Source organism: Danio rerio, chromosome 16 (genome assembly GCF_052040795.2).
Source record: "Danio rerio strain M-AB ecotype USA chromosome 16, GRCz13ab, whole genome shotgun sequence".
Lineage (NCBI taxonomy): Eukaryota > Metazoa > Chordata > Actinopteri > Cypriniformes > Danionidae > Danio > Danio rerio.
Window position 1 is genome coordinate 32,931,145 of NC_141036.1, and position 26,027 is coordinate 32,957,171.

Genomic DNA, 26,027 nt, shown 5'->3' on the forward strand with positions numbered 1-26,027 from the left:
AAAGTAGATCATTTATCTCTCATTCTCGCGCTGTAGATGCTGTTTAACTGTTTGCTTGCTAGTGAGAGATTATTAGCCACACACTGAAGAAGATGACGATGATTTCTGCATGCCTGGCCAGTAGGTGGCGATGTCACTTATTAAGAAACACTGTTTTTTTTTTAAATTTTTTTATTTTCGAACCACCAAAATACTGTTATCATATACTTGAACAAATAAAGCGCATTAGTTTTTAATTGTGTAAATCAGGAGTTCTCAAACCTTTTAGTCTGCGACGCCCAAAATAACAATGCCAGTGACGCGCAACTACCAATACCCTCTAAAGTTGTTATACATATATAAACCTTGCACACAACGGGTGCATACATACCAATAGGCCCAAGTCTATTCGTCAATTTATTTTTTGAGAACGCCACTCGGAGACCATCCTCTATGTTCAGTTGTGGCCTGTTTTTTTTTTTAATGTACAGTATGTGAGTGCCTTAAAGGTGTCAGAGAGCTGACATAAAATCAATGTCTGACGCTATTGCTGTGTCTTTAATATAACGTAATCACCCCTGGGGTCGCAAAAACAAAACATTTCTAAAGGCTGATGGCTTTTTAATTGCATGTTGTTTTTTAATGTTTATTATTAACATGATAGCAATGTTACTATTAACTACTTATTTGTTCTCCAGTAAGTTATGGATAAATTATGGTAATTAATAAAATGTTGATTTTTGGAAACCGCTAAGCGACCCCCCCTCATTGTCCCGCGACCCGCCTAGGAGTCCCGACCCCCACTTTGAGAACCACTGGTGTTAATGACCTCTAAACCAACACAAGCACAAATTTCAGCACATTCAGTGCTCAGCTTACACTAAACGTTCACCCAATATTTGTTGTTGTTGTAATGGTTTTGTATAATTGCCACATCTTCCTTTGAGTTCCACTTGCTAATTGAATCCTGTTAACTGATTCCAGCTAAATTGTTTCTGAGTAGTATTTCAGAGAGAGGGTGAATGATATGGTAGTTGTAATTTGAGCATGGAAGCAGATTCAGCGAGTTGAATGTTCATGTTGGTTTAGTATTTAATCACTTGTGCTTTTTTGCACTGTAGGGACTGTTTTGAGATATTTGCTAAATGCAAGGCACACCATGTTTTGTCTCTTTACGTTCAGTTAATAATGAGAAATAATGTAAATTATAGATATATCTGAATTGTTTAAAACTGCTAAAAATTTTCAAAGTTGGATTTTACAGTTTATCATTTAGCCCTTATAGGGTAAGAGTTGTCAAATAGGAAATGTTTTGCTACATCATCTTATATCACTGTCCTTCAGGATTAATCTCTGTGCTTCAATAATGAAATCTGCACTCTGCACAAACCCTGCTGATTTAAGGCCTACTCACACTATGCCATCCGTACCGTGCCCAGGCCCGTTTCCCGGATCGTTTGAGAAGTGTAAGTGCGCCGAATCGGGCTCAAGCACGGTTCACTTGGATGGCCCTGGCCCGGTTGGAAGAGGTGGGCCTGAGCGCGGTTCACTTGAGCTTTGGCGCGGTACGCTTGTGTGTGAGTGCAAAACGCGCAAAAAAAGCCCGAAACTGAAAGCGAGACGTGACTTTTAAGGGGCTGTTTCATGTGGATTCATTAATCTTTCTTACTGTTCAGTGAACGCAAACTGCCGTAGTTTATTAAAGACGCAAACTCCTTACTGCACGACAGCTGCGCGCCTTCAGCAAACCTCCACATTCCTGCAGCACCAGAACATTATGATTGTTTATGAGCGGCAAAAGTGGTGGATCTGTTCGGCGAAATATCTGACTGCGTGTCACCGCATCCCTAAGGACTGTTTGGCAAAATATCTGACTGCATGTCACTGCATACGAGAGAAATCTCCACTGTGCTGCTGAGTGAGTGAGAGCTTTTCACTGAACAGCGCAGCAGCGATGACACAAGCGTGCCGAGGCCCGATATGGTGTGAGTGCGGGCCGTCGGGGGAGAGGGGAGGGGGGGACAAGCGTGCTTTGGCCCGGTTCCAGGCAACAGTACCTAATGTGAGTACAGCCCTAATTGAACTGGCCATCTTAGAAATTTTTACTTTAATGAACAGCATTAGAGAGCTGAGGAAAACCAGCCAAAAATGTACCTTTTGTACAGATACAAATGACTTTTTGTCATCCTTACAACACTCAAAAAATTATGTTTGCATTTTTTTCAAACTACTTACTTAAAATGAGCAGCAACAACACAACTCTTGACTTGTTTGGGGGATAACGTATTTGTATTATGTTCAATCCACTAGCTACTACTAACTTTACTAATAAGTAGGCCCACACGGAATTCGTGCACAGAAATCCCACCATAGAGTCTATTTATTGACTTGTGTGTACATTTATATTTATTCATTTTTTAATGAATTTTATTAATATTATTGATTAATAAGAAAATGTTCAGAAGATTTATTTACAATAAAGTTTGTAAAGTAATATTTTCCGTCTTTTAGTAGACATTATGAGAGACTTGCTTTGTTTACCAAATAAATGGATCTAATTGGGATCTAATTTGATTAACATTAAATAAAAGTTAAACATGTATTGTTTTTTTTTATTTAACATATTAAGTTTTTATGAGATTCCACAAAAATCTGCAGATTTTTCAATATTCTGTGCAGAAATAGCAAAAAATGTCAGCAGATTTTGTTTGGCCTAACTAATAAGTAAACTAAATTCCTCCATGTTGTCTCAAAACAAACCGATCATGAAGAACCCAGCATTTTTTTTACAGAGAACAGAGCTCTGGCTATTTTATTTACTTGAGGACTTGTGACTATTAATCTCTTAGTTTGGTTTGACTTTTGTTGTAGACTTGTTCTTTTTGAAAAGGAAAGAATATTTGAAGTCTATAAAATAAATATACAACATTTATAAAGAATATATTAAACTATATTCATATATTAACTAATTAATTTATTCATTAATAAACAAATCAGAATCTATATTTAAAACAAACCTAAAACGTATTATCAAAGTTACCTTGCTTTCAAGAAACTCAGATGTTTTTTTTTTACTGGAAAACAAGACAAAATACTGAAAACAAACCATAGTGCAGAAATTTGCAGTAGGGCCGATGTTTCCTTCCTGACTATACGGGGTGAGAAGAGTGGGGTTTCCCATGGTACTGCTGTCTCCGTAAAGGCGGATGAGGAGCAGGCCTGTACAAATAAATACAATTTCAATCAGATTCCTTCTTACAAGCTAGTTTACTCACTTGCACAGACTTCATTTGAATGATTTGCTAAAACAGCTTCAGCGGTCTCACCTGGCGGGAGCAGCGGCCGACGCAGAATTTCTTGAGGAGTATGAAGAAGAAGATGCAGCAGCAGATACTGGATGTCCCATCAGCGGAGGGACAGGAAGGTGACATGAAGGATCCACAGGCAGGGGTTTCTTGGGAACAGGAGGTTTTGGGGGAACAGGGTTCTGAAATAGAATAAGGACAGTTTTTCAGTTTTTCAGACTTTTTTCATCTCAAGTTCAACTTGTTAATCATTTCAGTTTAAAAGAACAGCAAAAGTCTCAGATGTATTAGAAGAAGAGCAGATTAGTGTTATTAATAGAGGGCCACTATTAAATAGACAGTTAACCCAAATAATGAACATTTACTCACTATTTAAGCACCCTCAAGTGGTCACAAACTTGTTTGACTTTCTATAGTTGCAGACGTAAGAACCCAGCAGGCACACAACATCATAAGACGTTAATTTTAGGTTAGATTTAGGTCGTGATGGCAGGCGATCAAAATTCAATGTCTAGCCAACATCTAAGGACAACATTATTTTGACATCCAATAACGACATCAAATTTGGTTGATTTTTGGTTGGACACTGGACATTGACGTCGGACTGACATTGGGTTTTGACGTCAACCTGCTGGGTTCTGACGTCAACGTTCTCACGACGTTGGGGTACATTGGGTACAAGGTCAATAAGACGTCAGGTAGATGTCCAGTGCCTGCAGGAAAGATTTTCGGAAAATTGTTTGTGGGTATTAACTTCCATAGTTTTTTTGGCTACTGATTATTACGAACAACATCCAGATCAGAATCCAGAACATCCAGAACATTTTTATTTTAAATAAAACATGATAAACTATAAAACATTGTTAGTATAACGCCAAATGGTTATTTAATAACAAAGTGTTTATGATTATAGTTATGGGCAGGAGTAAAGAGTTCCTATAAAGCAGCATCAATTTGATAAATGTCCTTATTTACACTGAATATGATATTATTTTGCACTGTTTCATAATGTAGTCTAAATGCTAATGTGCGAACTCCTGCTTTTCCACTTGGATTAAATAGCATGTAAATACATCTATTTCGAAGAGTATATAAATAATAAAATAATATTTTTGCATCAGAAACTAAGCAGAAGAAAAACAAATAAATAAATGAATATGTTTATATATAGTATTCAGTGTTGGGTGCAAAGAAACACATCACAAAAGCTGATCTTCATCTTTAAAAAGCAGCAAAAAATAACATAACACATACTTTAACATAAGTAATCTTAAATTCTTTTTTTAAAGATTAAGATAGGCTAAAGATTGCACCGAAAAACAAAAATAAAATAACGTTAAAAACACTGATATTTTCACTTGGTTCCTCATTGCTATTTGCATTTAGTATGATTAGCATCTATCACTATTTGTTTTTGGCCTAAATAGCCTCTTATTCTAATAAAGTGTGTTATTTCCATTACTTTAACACTGACAAAAAAGTAACCCCAAAAGATTTGTAAGCACTTGAGTTCAAGTAAATGTTGAGTAGGTGTAGATTTCTGGGTCAACTCTCACTTCAACAGAGCTGTGGTTATACCTGTCTGCTGGAGAGAACAGGGTCAGGTGGTAGAGGTTTGCTTGGTGCTGCTGGTCGAGCTCCTGTAGGCTGGACGTAGTATTGTGGATGCAGGCATGTGACAGAGAAAAGCAGGCGCTGAGTGAGACTAATTTACGGGGGGTTTTAATTAGATCAATGGGAATTACCAACTACTGCATCATGATTGCACCACTTGACCACAAGTCTAAGACCAGACTGAATCACAGGCCATGCACTGCACAACTGATTTTTCTGACTATGCAAAGCAAGCAGCTGCACTTATATTTTGGTTTTCCACTTGCAGAAAGACTGGGAGAGATACAAACGTGTGCAAAAACTCAGCTGTGTAGACCTTCCACAGCAACTTAGTAAGACTGAACTACGGTTAAATTATGTTTTATATTTCTATATGAATTATGTTCCCCCTTGGGAGGGGAACTTCAATGCTACGGAACGAAAATGCTATGTGGAAACGTCCACTATGGGGATTTCGTCATAGTGGAAGTTTTCACATAGCTTTTCTGTGCGCCTCATGCAATTTTTAACAATTGGATTGCGCAGTGCACCACATTGCGCTGGGTGTATGATAGGGCCAAATGTTTCACCAAAATGGCTTCCTCAGTGTGTGATATGCTATTTTCCTAGAAAATAATGTTTTTGAAGGTAAAGGTATTTTTCGTGTGGTTGATTATGATATACTGAAATGAAAAACAGACTGTTGGTACCCATCGAGTAGCCGTCTAGAATATAACAAATGTATGTTTTAATGTTTTGGACTGTTGGAATTTCATTGTGTTGATGTAAATATGCTATTTTCCTGTGAAAATGTTTTTGAAGGTGAGAGTAAATATTTCTTGTGTGGTAAGTTATGCGTGTTGAGGTGAAGGTAAGATTGTATTTAATCATCGAGTGACCGTCAAATGTGTTTTTTGACACAGTGTAATTGACTATAGGATAAAAGGGTGGAGTGAGAAGATTGTAGCACACACTGAGGAAGGCATTTGGAAACTGAGGCACAGAGGAAACGTTTGTGTTTTTAAATCACCCGTAAAAAAAAAAAAAAAAAACAGTACAAAGCAATTACTTGATGAATGCGAATCGTTACCTTTTTGAATAATAGCATTTACAAGATTGACGCATCAAAGAAGTTTTGTTTAAAAAACTTCATTACTCTACGCACATTTTTTAATATTTCCCAAATGATGTTTAACAGAGTAAGGGAATTTTTACAGTATTTCTGATATTTGTTCTTCTGGAGAGAGTTTTAGTTGTTTTATTTCGGCTAGAATAAAAGCAGTTTTTAGTTTTTCAATAAGCATTTTAAGGTCAAAATTATTAACTCCTTTAAGCTTTATTTGTTTCGATAGTCTACAGAACAAACCATCATTATTCAATAACTTGCCTAATTGCCCTAACCTACCTAATTAACCCAATTAACCTTGTTACACCTTTAAATGTCACTTTAAGCTGTATAGAAGTGTCTTGAAAAATATCTAGTCACATATTATTTACTGTCATCATGACAAAGATCAAATAAATCAGTTGTTAGAAATAAATTATTAAAACTATTATGTTTATAAATGTGTTGAAAACTCTCTCCATTAAACAGAAATTGGGGGAAAAAATAAACAGGGGGGCTAATAATTCTGACTTCAACTGTACATGCAAAAATATCTAAATAAAATAACATTTAATTTAATAAAATAAAATTATGGGGTCTGCTGGTTCTAAACATCACTATTAAATATCTTCAACTGTCAACAAAATGTTTGAAACATTCATAAAAAAATCAACTTAATTGCAAAGTTTCACTAAAGACCACTAAGAATTTATGTTTTTTTATTTCTATTCAAGTATTATTTAAGATATACCTTAAGGTGTAAACAACAATAACTGAGTTAAATTTTTACATTTCCAGATCACTTAAGTTGCAGTTTTTTTATTTTATAAAAAAAAAATCATGTTCGCGATTTTTGTTAAACTATCTTCACATAAAACGACCTGCAGCAGTAAATAATACATAATAATTGAATTGAATTTACCATAATTCAAATAAATAAATTTTTTCCAAAACAAATTTTAGGTTAATTTAACTTTTAAATAAATAAAATTAAAGACTTTCCCAGTACTGGGGTGCAGCTGGAAGGTCATCCGCTGCATAAAACATATGCTGGAGTAGTTGGCGGTTTATTCCACTGTGGTGACCTCTGAAATGGACTAAGCCAAAGGAAAATGAATGAATGAATTAATGAATTAAGACCTCTAGTTCTCTCTCAGTCTGATCTACAAACTCCATTCACTCCAGAGGAACCATCAACTCATCCACATGCACAAAACACCATCATCCTCACTGTTTAACCCAAATCACAGATGCAGACAAACCAGACATTAATCAAAACTACAAACATCGAGTTTCTAAAGCTAGACACTGAACAGACAGTCGAACACGGCTGCTCCAGCAGCAGCAAGAGCACATTCTACCTTGCACTGCATCTTGCTCTCTGAGGGGGCGGGGTCAGGTGGAAGGGGCTTGGTAGGAGGGGCGGGCCAATGCGCCGCCAACTGAAGAACCACAAAGAGTAACAGAAACAGCATTGGATTGTGTTAAGCACACACACACTGCTAAATCCACTACACACATGTGTGTTCCTCACAAGCGTTCCTGGGCAGCGAGGACATTTACCTGAGCAGGTTTAGAGACAGGTGGATCTGGCGGAAGAGGTTTAGTTGGAGCAGCAGGCCTGTTCTGGACCTGACAAGATAAACAGGGTTGCAGATGGGGTAGTAGAGAGCGAGTGAGCGTTTACAGCACATGCATGTTAAAATAAGAAAAGTTAGTCAGCTTGTTTGGGTTATGACATAGAGCTATGAAGAGTTAACTGGTGGTGTTACAATGGCAGCCGAAGCAAATGAACTTCAGTTACTGTCAGATGTTTTTGCAGGTTGTTTAGAAATAAAACTTCATGCAGGAAAGATTTGACAAATGAGAAGCAGCATATGTGTTTCACACAGAAGGTTTCATAAAACAGGCAGATCTTTTTGTCATTGGTTGTGTCCGAAATTTAAAACTACTAAAAAGTACTTTTTATATATTATGTGTGTGTAGTATGAATAAACTACAACAAAAATATATAAAATATCTCAAAATTCATAAATCAAAAAGCATTTTCTAGACTAGCAAAAAATATTGTCTTGCTTTAAGAAATATTAGGCCAAAATTAGATGTTTTTTCCTTAAAACAAGCAAAATAACCTGCCAATAGGGTAAGCAAATTAATACTATATTATTATACTATATAATATATATAAAAACACTTTTTGTGCAGTGTGTAATCTGGTCATGCGAAATTCACCTTGTCGTCCTTATGAGTAGAGCTTACTTATTTTGAAGAAATCCTAATTTTACAACTACTAAAAAGTACTTGCTATGTTATGAATGTCAGTATGAATGTAATCTGCTCATACTACATTCACCTTGTCATCCTGGTAATTTTTACAAACATGTTGAGTTCAACCAGGTGAAAAAAAAATCTGGACTATGACCTCTAAAACCCAAACATTGACTTTCAACCCTTAGTAGCTTTGCTCGTCCTTAAGTTGGGTCATAAAACTTAGAATCTGCCTCTGTCATGTCCTGTTACTCATAAAAAAATTAATAATTTACCACAGAAAATCACAGCATGCAATTACAGTAGGTGTTTGGATCGATATCAGAAGTCTGGCTTTAATACGATACTAAATCTAAATATATCACACTGGATCTGTTCCCTAGGCAACAGTTAAACGTAGGATCGCCTCGGGCAACTGATGAATCAAGACCTCCACATTGATTAATATACTACATTTAATGATAAAGCTCTTACTTACATTACTTACAATACTTACATAGTTAAACAGTTTGGAGTTTAGTTCCTTTTTAAGAGAAATCTTAATGTGTAGCATTTGTTGGCTTATTTAGATTATTTTATTAAGTTATCACTTCTCAGGATTTGACCTGAAATATTCACTGGATTTACAAAATTTCTTTATGGTAAATGGTTGCAAACAATTTATTTGGGCTGAATTTAAACAAACAATTTAAGTTGAATATTACTGAATTTATTTTATTTGTTTAAATTCAGCACATATAAATAGTTTTCAACCATTAAGCAAAAGTAATTTTTTTATCAGTGTAAAATGTAAATGTTCATGTTCAACTAAATGTTCATACCTGATAACACCTCTTAAATTTGTAATTAATAATAACTGATGCAATTTGTAGCTTTTTATTTTATAAAAAAAAAAACATCTAAGAACATGTATCTCATGGTCAGATATTCTGAGGTGACAACGAAAAAGTTTAACAGGTTCAAACTGTGAAAAAGGCTTCTTTTCACACACAACCTGAACTAAGCTGAATCCTATTGAACCCTATTGAAAGTCTTGAGATGACCTGGAGTAGACAGTGTCAGATAGTGGTGATATTCCCGGTACAGACAAAAGATCTCAGCCAAAACAATTATGCTTCTGTTGATTAAAATAAACACTGTGATTTTGCATAAGGTTGACCAAACAATGCAATTGAAAAACATGCTGTAATCAAAGATGATCCTGTACAGTATATGGTCACTATCTGACCCAGAGAGTAACCACTTAATGAAGTTGACTCCAGCACATTTAGCAAAGTTCAGGCCAAGTGGTGGTCAATTTATAACTTTCAACTTCATAACCAACTTTCTAATCATAAATTTATGTACTGGTTAATTAAATCCAAGTAGTATATATCAGCATATTAGTGCTGTTTAACAATTTATCATGAGTAATCGAATACAAATTTAAAGTTTGCATATATAATAATTTTGAGTGCACTGTGTATGTTTATTACACTGTAAAAAAGGCTGGGTTCCACATAATTACTTCATGTTGTCCCAGCATAAATTGATTAAGTTAACTTATTAATTTTTACAAATTTAAGTGGATTGAACATAAAACAATTGAGCTGTGCCTAAAAAACTCATTTCAACTCATTTTAAACAAGTAATTTAAACAAGAAGCAAAAGTCATGTTTTGAGAGTATGTATACAGTATATAAATAATATATTAATCATAAATAATAATTAAACATGAATATATGTAAATGTTTTTTATTATGCATAATTTATGAAAATATACATAATCAACATACATAAACATTTTATGTATATCGAAACTTTTATTTTGTATGCGACTCGTCACTGTTAATCATTAAACAATACCAGCAAAACCCAAAATACCTTATATTCTGTTTGATCACCAGCTTCGACCAGCTCTCTGTGCTATTGTCCACTCTCAGGACATTAAGCTCATTTGTCCTAATTCTGACTCTCAGTAACCCTACACCCCATTACAGCCGAGTAATCATATCATCGTCTGGGCCAGATGCTCTGAAGCAGTGCTGTTTTTTGGCAGTGCTTGACTGTACCTTGCTGATTGCCTGGGTGAGGGGGATGTCACTCTGGTGAGGCCACTGGTACCTGAGCGGCTGCGCCTGATCACCATTTCGAGCGTTCGCAAGTTCCATTGCAGGAGTCCTAAGTGGAATATAATATTTACTTAATGTACAATACTGGACACTTTATACATTGTTTTAGCATAGAGAAATTAAAGAGTTTGTTCAGCCGAAAATAAAAATTCTGTTCTTAATTACCCATTCCCATGTCATTCCAATTCCCGGAGACCGCTGTCTCAAGAAATTTTCACACAAGATATTTTATAATGAAATCTGAGATCTCTCTTATTCATCATAGACAGCAAAGGTCCTGAGATGTTCGAATACTAGAAAAAAAAAACAGTGTCAAAACATTCATGTGGCTTCAGCAGTTCACCTGTAATCATGAGAGGCTCTAAGTAAACTTTTGTGCAAAAAATAGTCTAATTGACTTTGTTTGCCTTTGTTTTCTCGTCCTCAGCAGGTCATCAGGGTGCATGTTTACTACTGGCAGTGTGACGTATTGCCACTTGAGTCAGCAGTGCAACACACTATTGCCATATTGCACATAGTAAAGGTGCACCTTGATCTGACGCAGAGATAATTAGCGAACATAGCCAAACAAGAGTTATTGGAGCTTTGTAAGCTTCCTGTTGAACCATTGAAGACACATGGAATATTTTGACAATGTTTGGTTCCTTTTCTGGACTTCGAATGTCACATGACCCTTGCTCTCTATGGAGGATGAGAGAGCTCTCTGATTCCCTCTAAAATATCTAAATTTGTGTTCAGAAAATGATCGAAGGTCTCCGTTGATTGCAATAACATAAGTGTAAGTAATTAAAAACAAAATTCAAATTTGGGGGTGAAGTAACCCTTTAAATTGAATGAGACAAGGGCTGGATGATAAAACAATAGCAATCATTATCTCAATCTAATGTGTCCTTAATAAAACGGCAACACGTGTTTGATTAATGTTGTAATGATGATTGCAAAAGCAGTGGACCACAAGTTTAGCTTTTATTCGAACTGATTATGCAACCAGCTCCAAAGAAAAACCACAGAATTCATCAAAGAACACAACTGTCTTTCAGTTTTAGATTAAAGCTAGATGAAAAAAAGCAATGCTCTCAACAGCACTGACAAACAGACAAACACTGTTCCATGAATTACACAGTTAAAAGCCTACTGCATTGATTTACTGAAGTACCAGCATCTGACACTGTGGTAGTGTGGCAGGACTGGAAGATACAGATTTGGATTGTATTCTATCATTAGACCAGTATTAATTAACGGATGTATTAGTTTATAAATACAGTAAATGTACTCATTAAGGCACAACATATGTGCATTTGTACTTCTTGAATTCAGGCTAGTGTTTTTCATACATTAAAAACCACATATACCCACATAAAACCTCATATAACTTTCTAAAAAAAAAATATGCCTTCAAATTTTTATCAGGACATTTATTGTAATAATTATCTTTGTTAATTACTTACTGATAATAAAAATGTATCATCATTTATTGGTATTGATTTATTTATTTCAGCCATATGATCCAGCCCTACAAGCCTCAGTCCATTTTACATCCATTTTATACTGATAACATTAGAGGGAATACACTGTTACAGAACCGGGCAGATAAACATGCATCTCACTATCTAAATCTACCGTTGAGTAATAGGAAACTGGAGATCTGTGCGAGAAAGACAGCTAGCAGAGAAACACTGCACATTTAATACTAAACAAACATCACCACTGATCTCTGGTGTTTCACAAAGACTCTTCAGAGTAACTATTCTGCTTGAAGTCACACAACACACAGAGGAGCTAGCAAATCACAGAAGACGTCGTGCCTATTTTGTTAATTTCAGTTTTTTTCATTGAGAAAAATCTTTAACAAAGTACAGATACAGCTAATATGCTATACAGCTTATGCACTACAATACATTTGCAGATACCTCGGGTTTTCCTCCTTCATACAGTATTCAATGTAGGACACTGAGATTCCACTGCACCATGGGTAAAACACAACATAATAAATGATTTAATATGTGATGATGAATGTGATGGAAGATCTGACTGAGTTTCTGTTGATTTACTGCACGGGTTTTGTTTATTGTATCTTTAGATTGAGCACACAAATTAAAAGAAAAAAATCCTTCAGAAACATGGGTAAAACATTTCTGCATTGTTTTATATTCAGAATCACTTACAATTTTAATATAAATCTACATCATTTACCATAGAACTGTTATTAAAGACATTTTGTTAACAACTTTAATATATTTAGAGATATTTATAAGCTCTATTTATTAGTCAACGGTTATTTGTACATAATAAATGATAATGGCTCTGCAGAATGTTTTCTGTTAAAAATTGTATCTTTCTTTTGTTTAGGGATGTCCAAATCTGATCATGTGATCGAAAATCAGGCCCAATCATGTGATTTCAGACTCGATCGGAATCAGACGTTACCTCCCAATCAGGACTCGAATATATATGTATATTATATATATTCTCATTATTTTTAAACATATCTATAGTGGTGGCACAGAGTTAGACTTTTTTCTTGAGTTCACACAAAAACAGCAACGCGTGTAGCATGACATCACTTTGTTGCAGAAACACTATTGGTTAAATGCAACTGTTGTGCCGAGAAACGCACCGCTGCCGCAAAATGCACCCCCTCATAGACTTTCATTAGCATTCTCAGTCTGCATTGAAAAAGCAAAAAAAAAGGCCATATATGATTAAAACATAAAATGATTAATTTTGATGGATAAAACAAGGACAAGAGGTGAAAAACATTTTAAACGCACAAGATTTACAAATAAATGTTAAATAATAGTATTGACTGTAGTGTAGCGGAAAATGTACATTTTAAACAGACATTTAGGCTACATGGAACACAAAAAAACCACACAAGCAATTTAATTAATCTCATCTGTATTGTATTTAAATAAAGAAAATGTATTTATTTATTTATTGTTGCATTAAAGTCCGAAAGTGAAGAATTTGTGTTATTTATTACTTGATTGTTCATGCTACCTCACAGAAGTGCTCTGTTTGTTACCAGAGTTGTTGAATGTTAAAATATGGTGAATTAAATAAAAAATCATCCTGGATCTGTTTCATTGCTCTTCTTCATTTTTTTATGTTTTATAGAAGTATCGTTTCGGGTTTCGTATTGGTAGATACCCAAAATCAAATGACTCGGAGCCAAAATACCTGATCGTTTTTTTTTTTGTAATTATATTATAATTAGAATAATGTAATAGCACATGGATTATTCTAATTTAATTTAATTTAATTTAATTTAATTTAATTTAATTTAATTTAATTTAATTTAATTTAATTTATTTTTTAATTTTAAATAAATTTATTATTTAATTTAATTTAATTTGAGCCTATAATTATATGTTTAGCTTGTAAAACTACAAGCATATGTTCATCAAAGTTATAGCTTGCATAAATTTACATAAATTAATATAGTTTCATTCATTTTCCTTTGGCTCAGTCCCTTTATTTATCAGGGGTCGCGCACAGCGGAATGAACCACTAACTTATCCAGCATAAGTTTTACGCAGCAGATGCCCTTCCAGCTGCAACCCATCACTGGGAAACATCTATATACTCTCATTCACACACATACACTATGGCCAGTTTAGTTTATTCAATTAACCTTTAGAACATGTTTTTGGACTGTAGGGGAAACCGGAGCACCCGAAGGAATCCCACGTGAACACGGGGAGAACATGCAAACTCCACACAGAAAGGCCAACTGATCCAGCCGGGAGTCAAACCAACAACCTTCTTGCTGTGAGGCGACAGTGCTAAACACTGAGCCACCATGTCGCCCTAATATACTTTCAGTACATTATTATTATTATTATTATCATTATTATCATTATTATATCTCTTGAAATTGGACAGCAGTTAAACCTTCTTGCACTAATTATATCAATTACTGTTATCATCATTGTTCTTTCTGTATGTCTTTTGATTTTTGTCAGTCTCACCGGCTCTGTCGGGTCTTGTTGAACGGTGTGTGCCCAAGGTACACAAGGCCTCGTCGACAGCGAGGAAAACGGAGCGCCACAAACAGCAGAGACACCGGCAGCACAAACAGGAAAATGACCAAAAGAGCCACCCGCGCAGGATCTGAATCTGTATACAGACAAAAGCAAGGCTAAACACCAGCAGAGCAATGTAATCAGAGTGGTGGCGTGTTACTAACTCAGTCTAAATGTTTACACACAATTTACTTTTGCATGCCTGTGTGTGTGTGTGTGTGTATGTGTGTTGTACCTCTGGGTTCTTGTGCAGGTCCGCTGTCCACACTTCCTCCATTTCCAGAGTATCTGCAGTCAGGAGGAGCCCAGCCCTCATCACAGTGACAGTTCTTATTACTGTTACACACCTACCAATCAAATGTTTTAATGACACATGGCTTTTTGTTAATTGTTTTGAATTCTGTGAAGTTATAGGAGTGTTCACTACTCACCCCGTGGCCATGGCACTTGCTGCGGCATTCGTCAACACCAAACATGGACACGTCCCGGCATTTCTGGTCCACACAAGCCTGGGAATACAATGATACAATACATTTTACAAGGCCTATCAAATATGATATTTAATATTGGGAAATATTAAAGGGCAATATTATGCAAAATCAACATTTGTAAGCTTTTTAGACAGAACTGTCTGTATGTACAGTGTGTCCACTGTCATATTGGAGTGATATAAATTCAATGAGTCTCTTTTTTAAAATTTCCTCACATTAAAATAAGACCCAAATCCCAGTGATTTTGAGACCCATCATTTGAGACTCATCATGTCAGAAAGGCTTGAATAAACTCCACCACAAATACATGAAATAAACTAACTTGGTATTTTTGACTAAGCTGTATTTCAGCTTCATCCAAGTCTGTGTCTATCACTGACTGCTGTTAACACTGACATAACGCAAGTGAAGCAGACACGCACGTGGGAGTGGTGGGCAGGAAGAAGCAGCTCATTTGCATTTAAAGCCACAGGCTTCAAAAACAGCTACAGTATACTCAGACACCAAAATGGGCAGATTCTGAAGGTCATAATAAATAATCCGATGGTTATTTTGAGCTGAAATAGCTACAGACACATTCTAGAGACACCAAAGGCTTAATCTTACATCTTGTAAAATACTATACTTTAATACTCTTCACTATATATATATCTGTGTATACAGTCAAGACTGAAATTATTCATACCCCAGGCAAATTCTGACTTAAAGTTACTTTTATTCAACCAGCAAGTTTTTGTTTTTGTGACCAGAAATGACAGACTTTTCCCAAAACACAATAATATATACAAAAGGTATTATTATGGAAATATATTTCTCAGCTTTTATTTACATTCATTCAATCATTCATTTTCTTTACAGCTTAGTCCCTTTATTAATCTGGGGTCACCACAGCGGAATGAACCGCCAACTTATCCAGCATATGTTTAACGCAGCGGATACCCTTCCAGCTGCAACCCATCTCTGGGAAACATCCATACACAATCATTTACACTCATACACTACGGACAATTTAGCCTACACCAATTCACCTGTACCACATGCCTTTGGTCTGTGATGGAAACCGGAACACCCGGAGGAAACCCACGCAAACACGGGGAGAACATGCAAACTCCACACAGAAACGCTAACTGACGCAGCCAAGGCTATATATATATACAGTTAAAGTCATAATTATTAGCCACAATTTATAATATACCAATGGTTTGTTTTGTAGACTATAAAAATATATTGTTTAAAGGGGCTAATAATTTTGACCTTAAAATGGTGTTTAAAAAATTTAAAACTGCTTTGAAATAAAACAAATGAAACTTTCTCCAGAAGAAAAAATATTATTGGGCATACTGTGTTATTTCCCTTGCTCTGTTAAACATTATTTGGGAAATATAAAAAAAATAAAACATTTTTTTAAAATTCAATAATAACTCTGATTTTGACTCTACACACACACACACACACACACACACGTTTGTTTTTGTAAAAAGTGGGTACATTACATAGGTTTCCATTCATTTTATGCAGCACAAACCGCATATTGTATTGCCCTCACCCCACCCTACCCCTAAATCCAACCATAACAGGAGACTGTGTACAGCTTTACTCTCTGATAAAACTCATTCTGTGGGATATATAAGCATTTTGAGAAATGAGGACGTCACCAATGTCCTTATATTTCACCTCCTTTTTGTAATACCTGTGTCATACCCCTGTCATTATACAGATTTGTGTCCTGATATGTCACACACACACACACACACACACACACACACACACACACACGCGCACACACACACACACACACATTTTCAAATACTTCCCAAGTATTATTTAACAAAGCTGTAAAAAAAATTCACTTTATTTCCTATTATATTTTTCTTCTAAAGAAAGTCTTATTTTTTTTAGCTTGGCTGGAATAATAAAAAAATAGATATATTTCTTTTAACTGTTCAATATTAAGGTCAATTTTATTATTGCCCTTAAAAATCTATTTTTTAATTGGCTACAGAACAAACCACTGTACAATGACTTGCCTAATAAACCTAACTTCCCTAATTATCCTAGTTAAGCCTTTAAATTGCACTTGGAACTGAATACTAGTATTTTGGGAAATAAAAATGTTGTGTATTGTAAAATTTCAAAGGAGGGCTAATCATTTGTGTCCAATATATGATATTTAAAGTTTTATATGGTATTAATTCGAGTGATTATATTTGTTTCTCTCTATATAAATATTTAATGTTTACATGTATGAAAAAGCTGCAATCACTAGATGGTAAGAAAATCATATTGCTAAACTACACCATCATTTGAATGCATGATGTTTGAGAAATTGGATAATAACATTATTTCTTCAAAAATAATTTACAACAGATTTACAGTAAGTATTACATTAACAATCCTAAAAAGTACACAATTTATAAGCATTCACCTTGTTGGGCCCACAGGCTGTCCCCTGTAACACCATGGCTGGGTCAGAAACATCATCGCCCAGATTAAAGTAGGTCCCGCGACAGGTAAAGTCACTCTGGTTGAGGATGACCGTTGTGGTCAGAATCTCAGCATTAGAGCCCAGGAGAGGACGTTCACCTCCACCCTGACACTGGATCCTACCACAGTGCACATCCCTGAGCAAAACAAGACAAAGTCATGATGAAAAGTCCTCATTTTACTAAAAAGGCAACATTAAAAAGGGTACAATAAAACCTTCTAAAAAGGTATAATACACCCAAAAATTATAATGTTCACCCCATTTACTCCCCCCTTAAGTGGTTACAATCCTTTATGAGTTTTTTTAATCTGCTGAACAACAAAAATATGTTTTGAAGAAAGCTGAAAACCTGTAACCATTAACTTCCATAAAAGAAAAAAAAGTCTATGGAAGTCAATAGTTACAGGTTTCCAGTTTTCGTTTGTGTTCAACAGAAGAAAGAGCATCAAACTGGTTTGGAACATATGAAGGGTGAGTAATTTTTAGTTTCAGATGAACTATTCCTTTTACCCTAATTTATAAAAAAAAAGAAGAAAAAAAAAGAACACAAGTAAAAAACACAAACGTAGTATAGAGAACATTCTCTTACCATTTCAAACAGGGGATGTAGGAACCATTGGGCATCTGACCACAGTTCCCATACTTATTGCCCTGCTTGTTCACAGAAGAGAAGCAGATGGGTGGAGCTCGGGTGGAGTCTGAGAGAGCCAGAGAAATGGACAACAAGACACATTAAAGTCAAAGTTTTATCAATAATCAAATGTATAATTTTGAAGCATGAAACACTTACTCTGTCCCCAGAGCATCTGGCACTGGTCATCCAGACTGGCACACACACCGCTGTAGCAGTAGGAGGAACCGCCTTTGCATGGTTCTCCGTTCTGTAGAAAGACATTGGGAGGACAGTATGGAGAAGAACCAGTGCAGTGTTCAGGCAAATCACACTCTCCCAGCGGCTCCCGACACACTGAACCGGCCACACGCAGCTGCAGGGGAAGAGATGGGTATTAGTGGGCATGCCTGAGTGTGTAATTGTTTATAAATAAACTTACAAACCTTGCAGTTTTCACAGCAGATGCCATCTGAAGAGCACTGGGCCCCTGGAACCAGTTTACATGTGCTGGCATTGCAGCAGGGATCATTACATTCCTGAACACACACATAGTACACACATATACACACACACACAGCGAAGAGACTGATTAGAGATGTGAGAGCTTATTAGATGCTTTCCAGACTTATATGTTTGGACAGTGTTGACAATGGCAGTAATTATTAGAAACGGGTGTTGTTTGGATTATTTTATTTGATTTTGACGCTTGGGATGACCTTTTTTTTATCCTACCCTTATTTATCAATGATTTATTATTCTAGTCTGTAATTTATTTATTTATTTATTTTCATGTCATTTCAAACCTTTGATCTTCTTTGTAGATTATTGTTTGATAAGTTCAATGAACACAATTGATATGAAATAGAAAAATTTGTTTTTGTTACAGTCGTCGGAGGGGATGCGGTGGCGCAGTAGGTAGTGCTGTCGCCTCACAGCAAGAAGGTCGCTGGTTTGAGCCTCGGCTGGGTTGGTATTTCTGTGTGGAGTTTGCATGTTCTCTCCGCGTTCACATGGGTTTCCTCAGGGTGCTCCGGTTTACCCCACTAGTCCAAAGACATGCGGTACAGGTGAATTGGGTAAGCTAAAATTGTCCGTAGTGTATGAGTGTGAATGAGAGTGGATGGTGGTTTCCCAGTAATGGGTTGCAGGAGGAAGGGAATTCGCTGCGTAAAACATATGCTAGATAAGTTGGCAGTTGATTCTGCTGTGGCGAGCCCAGATTAATAAAGGGACTAAGCCTAAAAGAAAATGAATGAATGAATGAATGAATGAACAGTCTTCGGACTGGGGACAAAATCTTGAACTGTACAGTATTTGTAGCCTATAAAACACCATTAAATATTCATCTACAATATGTTTATACAACAGAAAATACATCAGATGTAAATATGACGATTTAATATTTACACTGTAACGTTTGCTTTCACATTAAAGCAGTGGAATTTCAGTAATTATTAACTTTTCAAATTTGCATTGCTTTCTTTCCTTGAATTATTTTTTTGAATCTCAAATTCTCCTCATCTACCATTTACCCTCTTGGTCTTTGGCACCTGCTGGACACATCGCATCAAAATAGGCTCTTTTAATTACAACAATGATAAATAATACTTATGTACTTCTTAACAATATGTTTATGCTCTGTGTTGGAGGATATGCAGTACTTTCCCCATTTACCACGAAACACTCAAATACAACATTGGTTTGAATAAGTCTTTTTAAAAAGATTAATTACCTTAAAGATGATCTAAATTAAATAGAAGGTGTTTGTGGATACTGATCTAGGTTTTCGGATGAAATAATGTGCTAGTATTTTAACATACATCCAGCAGAGGGCTATAAAGATCCATTCATTCTACTGGACGTCATGTTGCCAACTACTACCATCATCTTTTTTGATATATTTCTTAACTAAAGAATATGTACAAGTCATACATAACTAAAATGTAAATAGAACAGGAGTTTTATTTTTGTGCACTTTCATGTATGTAGGATATGTCCTTCATATCTGTTTGAGATTTGTAGCTGATTTTGTTAGTCAAGTTTACGTTCAAATGCAAATTTACTCACCATTTACTTACCCTCAAGTGATTTCAAACCTTTATGAGTTTCTTTATCCTGTTGAAGACTAAATAAGAGAAAAAGCTGAAAACTTGTAAACATTGACTTCCATAGTAGGAAAAACAAATGCTATGAAAGTGAATGGTTACAGGTTTTCAGCATTCTTCAATATGTCTCCTTTTGTGCTTTAAAGAATAAAATGAAAGCCATAAAGGTTTTGAACAAAAAGCCCAAAATAATGATGACAGAATTTTTTTTTTTTATGAACTATCCCTTTAATGCCTAAAGTATTTCTATTTATAAGCAAGCAGCAGACAAAAAGAAAAACACTTTCATTATATGGAAATATGTCTATTTCACACTAATCACCAAGAGTGTAACTTTTTTTAAACATGCCATCAGAACATGCCAACTCAAACCCAGGTATATTTTGTGCGTGTGTACAATCCTCCAATTGGAAAAATTGTGATTCAACAATATCAGTAAGCAAAAAAGGTGCTTCTTACATCCAGCAGGCCGCAGTCACACTCCTCTCCTTTCTCCACGTACAGGTTCCCACAGCGTGGTCCCCCAAGAAGACTCTCCGGCTGAGGCACATTAAACAGACACATGCCGCCCCCGTGCAGCAGACTAAGAGACAGGTCGCGTTCACTACAGCTGCTGAACAGCTGACCTGGCATAAACCTGCACATGAAGACATTTACATCATGATTAATCATCAGCGATATGGTATCAGACTGCCACACACACTTATTTCCCTCACCCGGTGGACGGCTCCATGATGCAGCCCCCAAGGCGAGGCTCGTTTTGGCAATGACAGCGCCTGTCAGCAGTATCGTGACTCATTCCCAGGTTGTGACCCAATTCATGTGCCACTGTCGACGCCACACCTAATACACTCACCAGGTGATCCTGTAAAACAGAAAATACAAATAAACACAAAAATAAGGCCTGATTTGTTGCAGATTAAAGAGGATATATCATACAACTTTTCATAAGATCTAAAATAAATCTCCGGCGTCCCCAGAATGTGTCCCTGTGAAGTTTCAGCTCATAATAACTTACATATCATTTCTAATAGCTTGTCAAAAAAAATGTGTGTGTCCCTTTAAATGCAAATGAATAACTGCATTACAGGGTGGAGTCTTTGTGCTATCCTGACACTCCAGAAACAACAAAGCAAGTGAATCTCACTTTAATCTTACTCATAAGTTACCGTTAGCAGATTAAAGACTTATTTGTTCTAACTGCACATGTAAATTTATGTATTTGTTGTGGATTAAATAATCTTCTTATTGATTAAATAATAGTCTTCTTATATCTTATTTACTTTACATTCGTTACCAAGAAAAGGCACAAATGTTTTGGTTCAAAGCTTTCCTCTGTGTGTGTTGAATAATTAAACTGATCTACACACTAAAAAAGGCTTTAAGACAATATTTTTGTGTCTTTTCCCAGTATAGAATGTAAAATAAAATGAAACAAGATAACTGCTCTCCTGAGAGCAGATCATGTTTTTTTTTTTATTAAATAAAGTCTCTTTGAGTTAAACAGATCTATATAATGGAAAAAATGACTGCATGTCAACAAATGAAGACTGATATTTTTCTGAAGAGGTGGAAAAGTATTGTGACATATTTAGATATGTATATTGAGAAGTTGCTTAACCTATCATCACTGTAATTGGATGTAACTACAATGCAACACAATGTAACTTGATGTACAAATGTATCTCCTGTGAAGTAATTATGATGGCAATATCTTTTATTGCTATTTTTTATTATTTTTTATTGATTTTTCTCTATATATTTTATTCGGTTACTGGTTGGTGCACTTTTAGCTTAAACTAAACCATTAGCATCTCAAAAAAAAAAAACAATTGAAAAAAGTTTAGATAATATTCCTTTTAAGTTTGATAATTCTGTTGTTACATCATGCACTAAGACTGACAGCTAAGTTAATTGACGATTACGCTAGAATAAAAGTATACGTCCTAGCCACATAAACCTAGAAAAAAAGCAACTTCATATTAACAAATTGTCCATTGATCTAAGCACACAATATAGCTACAGAAGTGACAAGCTTTAAATAGGGCTCCTTAAAACTCTTTTTTTTTTTTTTTGAGAAAGATGCTAATGGTCTAACCCGATGCAATGATTTATGCTAAGCTAAGATAAAAGTGCTCCTGCACTTTGGAGATCGGTTGAATGGATTCAAAAATGGACTCAACTGTTTAACTCTAGGGGAGCTGTTTTCAAAAAGAACATTGAGTGTTCCTTTAATTAATATAATAGATCAATATACCAAAAGAAAGGGATAAAGTTGTGGAAAAGCGTGGTGCAAATGGCATTGGTAAATTTGACCTATCAAATAGCATGTTGCTGCTCACTTGTGATGTGTTGGCTTTTGCAAACAGCCATTACACTATTAGTACAATTATCTTACTTTTAAAAGAAAGGCATAAAACACTGAAGCCTGATTATTCAGTGAATACTGTGATAAATTAACTTTTTTTTTTCTCACCACATTTACTCCTCCTGACCGATCCTTCGAGCACATGGAGGATTGAGATGCCATGCCAACCGTAGTTCCATCAAATGACTCACCCCTGAACATATAAGCAAATAATGGTTTTGCCCAAAATGTTCAAATCTGATTAAACTGTTGTCATCATTCCCACAGTGCATCTAGACTTACATGATGAGCTGCGCATTGTCATGTCGTAGTCGTGGCAGTAACTCCCTGGTCCTCCAATCCAGAAAGCGGTTTAGAGTTTCAGTGGGACTTTTATCAACTTTAATCTTGTCCTGGTCACTCCAGATCTCCAAACCCAGCAGAGCCACACGTACATTCAGCGGCCGGTAGAACTGAGACACAGAGCAGACAGTGATTTAAAAAAATGGCAAGACTCAAATGCTTTCAGTATATAAATAGTGACAATTTCATCAACTGAAATATATTGTAAAAATATTTGGATTAGCTGATGTATTAGCTAACATAATGAAAATTTAATAAGATGAAATAACTAAAAACTATTAAAATAGTGCAAAAAATTTTTATTTTATTAAATATATCATTTTACAAAGACATTAATTAACTATTCTCATTATAAAAACAATAATACATGTTTCTTGAACACCAAATGATCCCATTAGTATGATTTCTGGAGGATCATATGTCAATGAAAACTGAAACGTTCTATGAAATTAATATTATTAAAAGAAAAATAAATCCATAAAATCATTATTATCATAATCTAGTATTAGTGTTTTTACTGTATTTTATATCCAATGAATTTAATATCCAATATATCCAATAAACTCAAAACATAAATAAGGGTTGTGTAATATAAAACATGTAAATGTATAACATACCCAGTCTACTTGGTTTGCGACATCCAACATGCGGTAAATTATAGTTTTGTTATTCTTTTGATAATTCAAATACTGTGAGGAAGACAGAAAAGGAAAACAAATGCAATGTTGAAATCCCAAATATTGATAAAGACAAACTGACTAGATGTCATGCATGGTATGTACCAGCAGAGGGTGGAAGAGTCTCACAGATGTGTGCGTCTGCATGCGTATTGTGTTTGCGATCATATATTTGAATTTGTAAAGACTGTATAGCTTTGTAAAAATCATTGTTTGTATGTTTAACCTTTATTATGGGAACCAAATGTCCTCACAAAAAAACAAAGAGCTCAAAGTGAGATAAAATATTAAAAACACTAAATGATGTTTATCTGAGAATGTAAAATAAAATGTAATAAAAATCTGTGGTTGGGTTGACATTTAGTTGATAAAAAAACTAAATGGTTAGGTCAGTAAAAAAACAATACAAGTCTAAGACTACTCACAAAGTGTGTTTGTGTGTGACATTATGGCTTCACTCTCTCACCTCTTTATGATCTGCCACCAGAACCAGCTCAATGTATTTGGTCTCAGAGAGAATGTCTCTCTTACTCTGTAAGAAAACATCAAAATAATAATCATAAGTACTATCTATCATACACGCATTCACAACGTCTGGAACCATCTTCAAAGCATTGTTCATTTGTGCTCAAAAATTCTTTGAGTTTCCTTGCGAAGTGTTGCATCCTACTGCGAACAGCAGGTGTTGAGGATGGCACATAAAATAACAGAAGATAGACACACTCCTTAAACTATGTGGATGCCCCTGCCTTGGGCGACATCTAAGGACAATTAGATGTTCCACAAATTGTTATAAATTTACTTTTGTGCCTGAAGCTATTTAATTATGTAATACATGTAGCTGATCAATGGTTTATTAGTATTATTTTTATTCTATTATTATTATTATATTTGTCTAGGCTTGTGTACTTGATGTTACATGTTGGTATTTACTGTATTAAGTGTGTCATTTGAAGCACCATACCATGTCAGAATGAATTGCCCAAAGGGGACTAATAAACGTTTAAACTAAACACTCCCTGCTCACCCTGTGTGTGTGTGGGATGATCTGAATGGGAGGTATAGAAGTGTGTGACACCCCACAGTCTCTAGACTCAGATGTTGGCGAGTGTGTGGAGTAAATTGCATGCATCTCTCCGTCTTCCATTTCTCCACTCCCTTCATCATCTTTTCCTCGCTCTTCTTCTCCTTCAGGAAGCAGTTCAAAGCTCAGTGTGGCGTTAATGACTATCACTCCCCTGCAGAGAGAGAAAGATGTACTGTATAACACAGACTGAGCATCACCTTCCAGCACACATCTGATGATATTAGTGTAGCGGCCTCTTCCTAGTTTATGGAAAGGCCCTGAATTATGAATAATGTCTCTAGATTATTCAATATTGTAATTTTTAATTAATTTTATTTTCTACTTAAAGAAACAGTAAACACGGCCAGTCTGGTACAAAATCAAATTTTAAAATGGGCTTAAATTCAAATAAAGCAAATAAGCGCATATAAAAGAAGGAAATAAAGGTTTCAGTTTCAGAAAAGCTCGTCTTGTTTTCTCTTTTTTTTCACAAATTCAAACAAAACATTAAAAGTCAAGCATTCAAGTTAGTTAAAGCTTTTGAGATGGTCTATTATGAAACATTTTAAAAATATTTTTTATTCATAATCAAGTAAAATACAGTCAGAATCAATCATTTGGTTCAATTTTCAATAATCAGAAATTCATATTTTAAATGTAACTCTTAATTATTATTTTTTATTCACATTTTTGGTTGGGTTTGTCCATATTTGACCAAAATTTGGGTCAAAACTAAGCACCGAATAAGTACATTACAATGTTTCTAAAGGATCGTGTAACAATGAATACTAACAGAAATTCACAATACAACACATGAAAATATTTTACAAAAGATATATTACAGTCACAATATTAATACTTTATTGTTTTTTTAATAATTACAGCTTACATAACTAACTAATGGCGGTTCAATCCGCTGTGGTGACCTCTGATTAATAAATAAAATAAGCCAAAAAGAAAATAAATAAATAAATGAATAACTGACTAATATCAAAAGCATTGAAAATACTAAACTATTGAATAGAAGTGTACAGCTCCTGCGGTATTTAACTTTTGATGTGTTAATCTTGTAAACATGTATAATTTAAAAGGTCATAATCTTACAAGTAAATCAATTAAAGCATATTACATTAAGTAACAAACTTTCCAAAAATTGGCTTTCAAACCTATAAATAATACAAAGTAATTATTATAGTGAAGAGTCTTTCATGGTCATAACCTCTGAACTCTAAGCTGGTTTTACCATTTAAAAATACTTTAAGCCACAGGATTCTTAAAAGTTTAGCAATGGCCATAATACGGTTAAATCTCTCACAGGAAGTCGTCAGTGAACTACATGAGTGATGTAAAGAAAGTATTACCGTAACCCAGAGCAGGAGCTGAGAGCCACGCGTGACTCAGGGAAACCTTGCACTGAACCATGATAGTAACAATGTGTCTGACAGAGGAAAAAAAAGATAAAATTTGCATTCAGTAGATTAAATAATGATGCTG

General features: G+C 35.1%; 1 protein-coding gene across 14 annotated transcripts in view; it reads right to left on the reverse strand.

Moving 5' to 3' along the window:
• Positions 1–26,027, reverse strand: part of adam15 (ADAM metallopeptidase domain 15) — a 48,893-nt gene that overhangs the window by 2,108 nt on the left and 20,758 nt on the right. For 2 of the 14 annotated variants that reach the window (XM_087287156.1, XM_087287155.1), the window contains exons 5-25: positions 25,895–25,971; positions 24,495–24,705; positions 23,934–23,999; positions 23,408–23,479; positions 22,731–22,900; positions 22,557–22,641; positions 20,797–20,945; positions 20,540–20,717; positions 18,419–18,511; positions 18,153–18,348; positions 17,952–18,060; positions 17,303–17,498; positions 14,818–14,895; positions 14,622–14,733; positions 14,333–14,480; positions 10,302–10,410; positions 7,546–7,614; positions 7,344–7,424; positions 4,863–4,931; positions 3,306–3,466; positions 3,086–3,198 (exon numbers count right to left, since the gene is read on the reverse strand). In XM_087287156.1, coding sequence (XP_087143282.1) covers positions 3,129–3,198; positions 3,306–3,466; positions 4,863–4,931; positions 7,344–7,424; positions 7,546–7,614; positions 10,302–10,410; positions 14,333–14,480; positions 14,622–14,733; positions 14,818–14,895; positions 17,303–17,498; positions 17,952–18,060; positions 18,153–18,348; positions 18,419–18,511; positions 20,540–20,717; positions 20,797–20,945; positions 22,557–22,641; positions 22,731–22,900; positions 23,408–23,479; positions 23,934–23,999; positions 24,495–24,705; positions 25,895–25,971 — 2,499 coding nt within the window. In that variant the 3' untranslated portion in view covers positions 3,086–3,128. Of the gene's footprint in view, positions 1–654; positions 1,739–1,773; positions 3,199–3,305; positions 3,467–4,862; positions 4,932–7,343; positions 7,425–7,545; positions 7,615–10,301; positions 10,411–12,271; positions 12,323–14,332; positions 14,481–14,621; positions 14,734–14,817; positions 14,896–16,706; positions 16,859–16,968; positions 17,499–17,951; positions 18,061–18,152; positions 18,349–18,418; positions 18,512–20,539; positions 20,718–20,796; positions 20,946–22,556; positions 22,642–22,730; positions 22,901–23,407; positions 23,480–23,933; positions 24,000–24,494; positions 24,706–25,894; positions 25,972–26,027 lie in introns of those variants that run through there. The other 12 variants (XM_087287153.1, XM_087287152.1, XM_087287160.1 and 9 more) reach the window with 12 other exon arrangements.